This window comes from Centroberyx gerrardi, chromosome 13 (assembly GCF_048128805.1).
Source record: "Centroberyx gerrardi isolate f3 chromosome 13, fCenGer3.hap1.cur.20231027, whole genome shotgun sequence".
NCBI lineage: Eukaryota > Metazoa > Chordata > Actinopteri > Beryciformes > Berycidae > Centroberyx > Centroberyx gerrardi.
In genome coordinates this window covers 15,569,459-15,579,708 of record NC_136009.1, presented here as the reverse complement: position 1 = coordinate 15,579,708, position 10,250 = coordinate 15,569,459, and the positions used below count along the sequence as shown (strand labels likewise).

The following is a 10,250-nucleotide window of genomic DNA, read 5'->3' as shown; positions in this document are numbered from 1 at the left end:
AAAATAAAATACTATATTTGTATCAACGTCTCTACAATAAACCAAACGATTAGGCCTACTCTTACAAGAAAACCTTAAATAGCCTACTCATAGTCCTCCATAAAACATGTTTTGGGTTTTTTTTCTTCTTCTTCTTCTTCTTGTGGAATTGTGGCACTTCAGGCGGGTTTAGCGCATTGCTGCCGCCCTCCGGATATTTTTAGCCCGTGTAAAGAAGAAAATCTATGACCCTCTCAGCAATTTGGTCTTCGCTCCCTCTTAATGCAGTGACTAGTAAGTCTTCACCCTCAACTTGTCCACCTCCTTAAAGAGTGTTAGTCTACTTTCCTTTGTTCTTTATACAGCTGGCACCTTGCACTGTCTCCATTACCCCTATTCCTCAGTCTTTCCATCCATATGATTTCCTCCCTCCCCAACCTACAGTTTTTGCTCCAGTTGTCAGTTTAATATCATCATCTTACTCAAATTAATTTAACTTTTCCTTTCGAACACTAGGCTGAATGGAAAAAGTGCTGTCTTACCCTAACATCTCCCTCCCACTCTCTCTGCCATATAGCCTAGCCTAATAATTCCTTCCTTTATTGCACTTCTTTTTATTATTATGTTTTTTTATTATTATTATTATTGTTACCCTCATTTTGTCTGGAGGAAACTCTGACATCAACTCTTATTCTTATCAAAAGCAGCCCCGCCTGCCCTTTATCTGCTGCCTCATACATCAGAGGTTCTGGATTCAAGTTTTTATCAAACACAACAAGGCTACTTGGACTTACAGCCACAGATATTCTTCCTGTTCCCCACCTTCCTGTTGTAATGGTGTTGTGATTACTTTTTATTTATTTATTTATTTATTTATTTATTTCTAATGTACAATCACATATGACATAGTCTATCAAAATTTTGCATTGTCATTAAAAGATAGGCTACATTAAAAACATACAAAGATACATTACAAGATAGCTACATGAAAACAAAGAAAAATAAATAGGCCTAAAATAAATTAATATAAATAATTTTCAATTTATAATAAATAAATTAGCTACATATAAAAATAAAATCTGAACAGGCCTTAGCCTTTATTGATTAGGCCTATATTTTGTTTTGTGTTGTTTTTTTTATGCAAAGTTGCAAAGTTATAACGAGTGTTTCCGCTTCCCTTCAAGCCAAGTGATAGCACATGTTTGAAATATGCGTAGATGGGACACTAAAGGAAAATCAAATGAGTGGTTTGTTTAGCTCGGCAAAGATGGCGTCGGTTTTCTGACGGCATAAATAGCCTACCTGTAAAGCTGCTGCACAACACTTGCTGAAACTACTAGAAATTATAGATAAAATCCCTATGTTGAAGATGTAATTTGTGTTTTCTGAGCAGGTGTCCAATTGGACAGCGATTCATTATCCGAGCTGTGGCCTCCGCTCCTTCGGCGTTGCCGCATGTTGGCTGGTCAGAGCTCTCTGCTTTTAGGCTCTTTGGTGTAAGTCAGCCAATATGGCGGGTCGTGTGAATTAAACGACTTGTTTTGCAACACCAGCAATGATAACACAATGAGGTAAGTTATTTACTTGAAGTTATGGAAAGAAAAAAATAAGCGGGTGCTGTTTATTATGGCAAGTAGGCTGCATATCTGTATCAGGTAGCTGTAAACTTGCCCAAGAGTTATGAGAAATTGTCTTATGTCCATGATAGGATCTACAGCATCGGCGTAAGATCAAGAGTCATTGCATGGCGAACATAAAATCAGTTGTTACATATAGGCCTAACTCAATGATATAATGTAATGGCATATTCTACTTTTAATACGGTGATATAGCCCATGTTTGCAAATTTGACGGTAGTTGCAGGAGGAGTTATGAGTCCTGTATTGGAATCTGTCTCCTCTTCTCCAGGGTCCCCCGTGGCTGGCTGGGGCTCCGGCGAGCCTACCTGGTTTGGCCGATCCTCCTGCTGCTTCTGGTTGGTGCGGCCTTGACGGCTCTGCTGCCCCCCGCCGAGGACCGAGGAGGCGTCGGCGTCCTGGGAGTGCTGCGTAGGGTGACACCCACCAGGGAGAACCCCGCACCGGGCCATCGTGTTGACAGCACCAGGGAGGAGAGATTTACCATCATCATCCAAACTTATAACCGCACAGACGTTCTGCTCAAACTCCTGAACCATTACCAGGCAGTGCCTCACCTTCAGCAGATTATCATAGTCTGGAACAATGTCGGAGAGCAGACCCCCCAAAAGTTATGGGGCTCCCTGGGGCCCCATCCTGTGCCTGTGGTCTTCAAGGAGCAGAGTACCAATCGGATGCGCAATAGACTACAACCATTCCCTGAGATTGATACTGATGGTGAGCATGTCTGTCGGCTTGTAGCCTGTATTGTGAATGTGTTTTGTGCATTTCCATGGCACTGTAGTGTTTGTTTTGTCTGTCTCAGACTTTTTGCCCCCTGAGTTTGTTTGCATTTTATAAGAGTAGCTGTGTCTTTGTTCTGATCCTCAGCTGTGTTGATGCTGGATGATGACACGCTGGTCAGCGTTCCTGACATCAGTTTTGCTTTCTCTGTCTGGAAGGTAATTGCATCCTTCAAGGACAATGCAAATTAAACTGATTACTATCCTATAGGCCTACATCTGGATTACACTGCTCTAACAGACATAGATAATGTACATTAAAATACAACATTATGTAGCACTTAATTGTACCATACACATACGATGTTTACCATATACATAAGTTGTTTTATCTTTTATTCCACAGCAATTTCCAGACCAGATAGTTGGGTTTGTCCCCCGAAAACATGTCACCACGGCAGGAGGAGTGTATAGTTACGGCAGCTTTGAGCTGCAGGACCCAGAAATGGGTGGAGGTGACAGGTAGGTCACTCCAATTTACTTTTAATAGTGTTGGCTAATCCTGTACTGCTCCTGATCCATTGTATCATATAATGTACCGGCATGTTTTGTGTTAGCCAGTCCCTTGGTTTTTTATTCTCCTCTGGTGGGACATTTTTTCTGCCTATTTATCACAATCCATCCACTGCAGGTACTCCATGGTGTTGATTGGTGCTGCCTTTTTCCACCACCGCTACCTGCAGCTCTTCCAGGACCAACCTCAGGCAGTGCATGCGCTGGTAGACGAAACGCAGAACTGCGACGACATTGCCATGAACTTTGCTGTAGCGCTATATTTGGGGAAACAGTCCAGGCTGTCCAGCTCTTCCAGGCCCAGCGGCAGCACCAACAGGCCCTCGGGGGTCTTCGTCAAGCCTGTGGACCTCCGTAACCTGGAGAAGGACGCTAGCAGCGGGTACCTGGGCATGTGGCATCGTCCTGAACACCTGCTTCAGAGATCGTACTGTCTGAACAAGCTGGTGCAGATCTACGGCTCCATGCCGCTCTGCTTCTCCAACCTGATGCTCTGCCAGTTTGGCTTCCCAAGCTACGCCAACCACAAGACCAGGGGCTGAGGAGGAGCCGCTGGGGCCGGCAGGTCGCTGATTGGCATGGACAGAGTGAAAGAAGACTCAAGTGGCACTCAGGTAAGTCTGTCATGTTTGGCTAATATCATGTCACAAGGTACACTACCAGTCAAAGGTTTGGACACACATCTTTCTGTATTTGTGCTATTTTACACATTTTAGAATAATAATAAAGACATCAAAACTATGAAATAACACAAATGGAATTATGCAGTGACCAAAAAAGTGTTAAACAAATCAAAACTATCTTATATTTTAGATTCTTTAAAGTAGCCGCCCTTTGCCTTGATGGAAAGGCAAAGGCTTTGGAAAGAAATTCATACATTAGGCATCAACTTCACTATTTATATTTGTCTAAGAAACTAATTTCAAGCATTTAAGCATAAGCCTTTAGATGAAAATGGCTTTAAGATAATGAAAAATATTCAATCAGGTGTGTCCAAACCTTTGACTGGCAGTGTATGTGTCAGGACTGAGGTTGAGGTTGATACCCTGGTGTAGCAGTTTACAGCTGATGTTCACACAAGAGTTTGAATTGTGGATGGAAAACTATCATAACTCATGTGTCCAGAAACATAAAAATGCAAACAAACCATTTACAGCTTCAAAAACTTTCAAAAATTTCAACCTTTAAGTGTTATATACTGTCAGTCCTTATATAAAAATCTCAGACAATAAATTTCAATCTCAGACAATAAATTTCAATCTCAGACAATACATTTCAAAGTGATAAAAATTCTTTGCAATCCAATAAATTGTTTTATTTATGTAAACAAAGCCAGTAGTGGTACGACGACAGTGTTTCAGAAGAGGGTGCCATACCGCGTCTATGGTTTGAGTCTTGAATCATGTGCATAAGAATAGTTAGCTAGTTTATTTGTTGTGTCTTTTAATTGCTGAGTCTTTCCCTTTTCTGTGTTTCATGGTACAGAGCAGTTTCACCACGGCATCAGCAAGACTATGGCCGACTTCCACAGATGGCTCAGTGTGAACCAGTACTGACATCAGTATTTAAGAGAATTTTTATTGTTGCCAAAGCTGCCTTTACCTCAGCATTTACAACTGTTATTAGTGGATTGTAGTGCAGTTACTTTAAAAGCCAGCAGATGTCAGCCTTACATCTGATTTGACTATTTGCCTGTTTGTTTTTATCCATGGTTTATACTACAGATGCAGTCCCATGGAAATGTTGAATTTCCTATATGAATGTATCACTTTTTTGTTTGAGTTTGTTTAGACAGTTCCTGTAAATTCAGGAAATGTTTGAGGGATTTTTGGCCTCAAAACTAACATACTGTATATGTGAATATATGTAAGAGTGTGATGATGTATATTATGTACATTTCAAACATAATCTATGCACCGCTATACATGATGTTGATGGCGATCATATTTCTTAAATTTACAGTCCCCTTTTTTTCCAAGTAGTGATTTTTTCTTTTTACTTTGTCTGCTTGGCCCGTACCTTTGTGACAATCATTGTTTTTGCTTAAAAGCTTGGAAAGGCATTTGTTTTGTTGAAATTGTTTGTGTATATATGTCATACTTGTAGGCATGTATTATGAGATTTTCAATAAACCCAGCTTTTTATTTTATCTCTGAACAGAATTCATGGATGAATTCATAGTTGTCATATTAGTTAACAAGGGAAAAGTCTCAAAAATCCTGAGGTGTATTGAATGACTGAATAATCAAATGATGGGCCAAATCCAGGAACCACTGTTAGCCCTGCTGCAACTTGTCATGAAAGCCTTCCTCTTCACCTCTGTGGCAGCAGTATCATGTGTCTCCACTGGCTAAATATACTATAAGGAATGAATGAGTTGAATGGTTGCCAAAACTTGGCTTCCATCAAATATATCCACGCAGAGACAGACAAAGACACTTATGGGGGAAAGAAAGGTTTGAATAGATAATTGAAGAGAATAATACAGGGGCTTTGCAGATCAGGGAGACCTGAGAAACCCTGCATAGGTAAAAAGCTTGTGGGGTTTCACGGAAATGTTAATCTTAAAAACATTGCCTTAGTTTCATGGCCTCTAAGCCAAATTAATGAAGTTGATGCAGCTTATTTCAAAAGAAGGGAGAAGCCGCACACTTGTAACTCCGATGCAAAAGTATTAATTTAATCGACATTTCAGCACATAATGCCTTCTTCAGGATAAGGTTAGGCTTCAGGATGCAGCTTATTTCCCATCAATAGGCTGATGCATCTTGGCAGTTTGGATTTTAGGCTCTGTACTTTGTGTTGAGGCTACACTGTGTAGTAGTAAGCAGATCAATGACAACAGTTAAGTTGCTGAATGAGGAATTTTATTGTAGACTTATTCCAAGATGCCAAAATGTACAAATACTTAAACAAAAGCAGGAGGCGCAGTTTTCTAGATCAGGAAGCAGCAATGAGGTATCTATATAATTTTCTTTCTGTACATCTTCATTCTCACACAAGCTACTCCATGACAACAATCTAACATTCAGTGATGCTTTGAATTTATGCTTTTGCTTCCAACAGGATAAAAGCTATTTGCAAGCTAAACGTACACTCAGTAGCCACTTTATTAGGTACACCTCTCTGTTTATGTGAACAGCTCACTCCTCTAGATAGTGAGTCACATGTAAATATATGTATAAACCATGCTGGCAGGGTGGAGTGGTTCGGTTACTGTTGAACTAAACATGAATGAATGGGCAAGGTGCTTGATTTAATTGACTTTGAACGTGAGATGATTGTTCTTGCCAGACACACTGGTTGCAGCATCTCCTATATTTTCTACACTACGGTGTCTAGAGTTTACAGATGGTGCGATAAACAAAACACATTCAGTCCGCTGCAGTCCTGAGGGTGAAAATGGCTCATTGATGAGAGAGGTCAGATGAGAATGGCAAGACTTGTTCAAACTAACAGGTGGGCCACAAGTATGCAAATAACATATCAGTAAACCAGCGATGTGCAGAAGGGCATCTCAGAACACACATTTGGTTGCACCTAGAAGCAGAAGACCATGCTGGGTTACACTCCGGTTCGCTAAGAGCAAGAAGATGAAGCTAAAGTGGGCACATGATCACCAAAATTGGATGGTCAAAGAGTGGAAAAAAGCCGCCTGGTCCAATGAATCCTGGTTTCTGTTGTGACATGCTGATGGCATGATCAGAATTTGGCATAAAAAGCATGAATCCATGGCTCCATCCTGCCTGGTCTCAACAGTACAGACTGGTGGTGGCGTACTGTGTGGGGAATGCTACTTTCAGGAGCATGAGAGCAACCTTACTATACTAACCTTACTATCTCAACCCATTAGAGCACCTTCGGGATGAGCTGAAACGGGATGATCATAGCAAAAATGTGCTGCCGAAAAATCTGCAGGAATGGAGTGATACCATCGTGTCAGCATGGACCAAGATCCCTATGGAATGTTTTTGGCACCTTTTAAATCCAAGCCTTGAAGAATTGAGGCTGTTCTGAAGGCAAAAAAGTTCTACCTGGTTCTAGCTAGGTGTGCCTAATAAAGTGGCCACTGAATATGTGTTATGTGTATATTAGAATAGTTCTTGTTTCAATTAAATATCCCTCCTTTCTATATAGGAAAACATACAAAATAGCCTCTGATAAACCCCAATTGTTTATTCCCAATTTAATAGCAATATAAGACCATCCCATGGATCTACATATTACAATATTAGAATTCAGCAATTCAAGACCACATCAATGAATGGGATCAGCACCCCGGCTTTATGCGTAATCAGAAACTAATGAAATTCCTTTCAGTAATATGAATGGGAAATGGCTGAGATGAAGGCTGAGGATCATACTCCCTCCAGCTCACAACACCTCAGAGCAAGTGGGAGGACACATGAACAAGAGTTCACCTGGAACGGATGATGTTTTCATATGGTATATTTAAAGTCCCCATGAAATGAACCTGGAAAACAGAGTATCTTTCATGGTGATCTCATCCTGCACTAGTAGGCGTGAATATAAATTTCTAACCAATAAAAGCATCAGATTTTTTAACAATTCCGCCCCTCCATCAGTCTATACAGTGAACATCTGGATTATACCACCAGGTGTGAAGTCTGACCTCTTCTCCAACTTGGACCTCTCCTCTCTTCATACCAAAACATCAGCTTACCTTCATTCCTAACCTCAACAATTCACTGAAAAACTACAAGTCTTCATAACAATAAAATCTGATGTCATGTCATTGGTTAAAAGTGACTCCTTGAGTAACGTAGAAGGGACTGTGTACCACAGTTCTTCCAGAAAGGGACCCGGCGGCCCGGCTCAGGGTCCCATAGAGGTCAGGGCCCCGCACCACCACCCGGCCTGCCTCCACCAGCACCTTGAGAACGGATGTTGTGCCACAGCTTCACAAGAGGCTCCCTCTTTCTCCATATCACTTTGTGACCATATGCTACATACCATCTGTAGGACAAGACAGAGGGACAGTAAAAATGTTGTATCATCAGTACAGGATAGTTATTCCAAACAAAATTCAGATTCCATTTTGAAGTTTCCATCACTTATTTGAGACAGACTATTAACTCTTTCACTAAATTTCTTAGGATTTGTGCCATAATCCCCAACTTCTTTGTCTCCTGAATTTATTTGACATATTTGCTCACTTACAGCTAGTTAAGAGTTTAGGTTAAAATTCTCCTTTTTTCACATCATGCTGCTGGTATAAGCCATCGGTGGCTGATATTCCCCTGTTGTGAAATCCATTTATCAGCCACGAGTTGTCATTCACTTTACTGTACATGACTGACAGGCAGGGAAACCTCTAGATGGTTAAACGACAGAGGAGGCTGGTACTTTTTTACTCAAACATAAAACACTTCTTATTTCTTATTATTAGAGATGGCATATCATTTGACATTTTTGTAGGGTTATATATAAAAAGCAGCGAATTGGCTCAGGCTCTCCTTAACACCGTTTCTCATTTTTTTAAGTGTAAAAAGTGAAAACTGGCCACTCACACTCCAAAGAGGGCTCCACCAAGGTGAGCTGCATGATCAAACAGCCGCCATCCCAAAATAAGTCCTGCTGTGTCTATGGCAATGAGCGCTTTCAAAGCCTAAAGACAGACCGATAAGAAGGACTCAGAGTTACACACCGCATACTGCACAGCACAAACAATAAACATTTCTCTACCATGCATTCAAACATGCATACTTACACATTCATTCACACACACTGGACTCTATCCCTTTTGTTCATGCACAGACATTCTTTTACACTTGGTGCCTGCAGTGAAAACAGATCAGATGAGATTGTCAGTGCCTGTTCAGTGTGTGTGAACAAACAAACATAATTTACTACTTTTAATTCTGATATATCTAGAGTTGCATATCTACATAACAAGCAAGTTTATAAAACGGGTAGCTCAAATCAAGCAATCTGATTGGTTCATAGCCGTGGTATATTAACCATATACCATGGCGTCTAATTCCTTTGCGCAATTCAGTATCACTCCGCGTCTGAGAAAAAAAAACGTTAGCCTAACAAACTACGACAGTTAGCTAGCTAACAAACAAAGTTATCTAGCTAACGAAATGGAAACATTTAAGGTTAACTTCGACCTCCGGGATGGCCTAAGTATGGAGGAGTGGATTGAGCAGTGCCTATCTCCAGAAAAAAATCCACCTGCTAAACGACATGCAGAGCTGTAAAACGATTCAGAAACTATCGGATGCGGGTCTTGACACGAGAGAGATTATGGCCGTAAGTGGCCACAAGTGCGAAACCTCTCTCCAGAGCTATTGGCAACCGAAACTCAGGGACCGGAGAAAGTGGAGCAACATCCTCGCCACGCCAAGCAACACACCTCCACCTAACAAAAAATGCAAGCCTGGTACAACCAGTTTTCAAAGTCATCCTACTGACGCTGGACAGTTTTTCAGTGGTTGCACAATAAATGGAAACATACAAATTAATGTAAATAAATAGCCAAATAATGAAATCAATTTAACACTAGCCTGTGATGAAAAAAGAAATTTGCTAGCTGCTAGTGTGTACGTTGCATAGTAACTGCCTCGCACTATGTGCAGGCAGCCAGGAGGGCCTATTTTATTTTTAACATTATTATTTATTAATAAAAACTATTTAAACTGTAGTGTGTCTATTACTTTCATATTGCCATACTTGGTAACCGTTTTATAAAAGCAATAGCTCACTTCAGGCTGTGGTATATGGTTATTATATCACAGCTAAGGGGCTGTTGGCCCGACGCGCCCCTTAGCTGTGATATGATAACCATATACCACGGCCTGTCGTGAGCTATTGCTTAAATATACACTTAAACACACCCACAGCTAGATTAATGAGCACACACACACACACACATATACGGACAAAAATACTAATAACATGTCATGTACACACATACAGGTATACAGACAGTGTGTCACTTACATTCCCTGCTGTGAAAGTGACCATGGGGAGGAGGATAATGCCTAGTTTGGCCTCTGGCACCTTTGCACAGACGGCAGCCAGGACTGCCATGACGGCACCTGACTGAAGATCACACAGAAAAGAGCCGGCGAAAGGTTTTTAATCATTGCATTCCACTTGTATTAAACTGTAAAAAAAAAGACTTTAGCAGGGACTTACTTACCGCCCCTAACGAGGGATGCAGACGTCCAGTGGCTGTCTTACACATGTAGCTAACCATGGTGGAGATCACACCTGAAGATACACAGACTGAGGATGAGGCATGGCAGTGCAGAAGAAGTCCGTCACACACACATCATCTATCCACCTATGTGTCAATCCTTCAATAATGCTG

General features: G+C 41.0%; 2 protein-coding genes across 3 annotated transcripts in view; one reads left to right on the top strand and one right to left on the bottom strand.

The window, feature by feature from the left end:
• The first annotated feature begins 1,492 nt into the window (after nucleotides 1-1,492).
• Nucleotides 1,493-5,033, top strand: extl2 (exostosin-like glycosyltransferase 2). The gene is made up of 6 exons (XM_071925096.2): nucleotides 1,493-1,550; nucleotides 1,888-2,333; nucleotides 2,487-2,557; nucleotides 2,745-2,860; nucleotides 3,030-3,525; nucleotides 4,397-5,033. Exons 1-5 carry the CDS (start codon nucleotides 1,546-1,548, stop codon nucleotides 3,451-3,453), a joined length of 1,062 nt encoding a protein of 353 aa, XP_071781197.2. The 5' UTR covers nucleotides 1,493-1,545; the 3' UTR covers nucleotides 3,454-3,525; nucleotides 4,397-5,033.
• A 733-nt stretch (nucleotides 5,034-5,766) lies between these two features.
• Nucleotides 5,767-10,250, bottom strand: part of parla (presenilin associated, rhomboid-like a) — a 7,299-nt gene continuing 2,815 nt past the window's right edge. For both annotated transcript variants that reach the window (XM_071925132.2, XM_071925134.2), the window contains exons 7-10: nucleotides 10,080-10,150; nucleotides 9,878-9,979; nucleotides 8,443-8,540; nucleotides 5,767-7,888 (exon numbers count right to left, since the gene is read on the bottom strand). In XM_071925132.2, coding sequence (XP_071781233.2) covers nucleotides 7,765-7,888; nucleotides 8,443-8,540; nucleotides 9,878-9,979; nucleotides 10,080-10,150 — 395 coding nt within the window. In that variant the 3' untranslated portion in view covers nucleotides 5,767-7,764. The remainder of the gene's footprint in view (nucleotides 7,889-8,442; nucleotides 8,541-9,877; nucleotides 9,980-10,079; nucleotides 10,151-10,250) is intronic.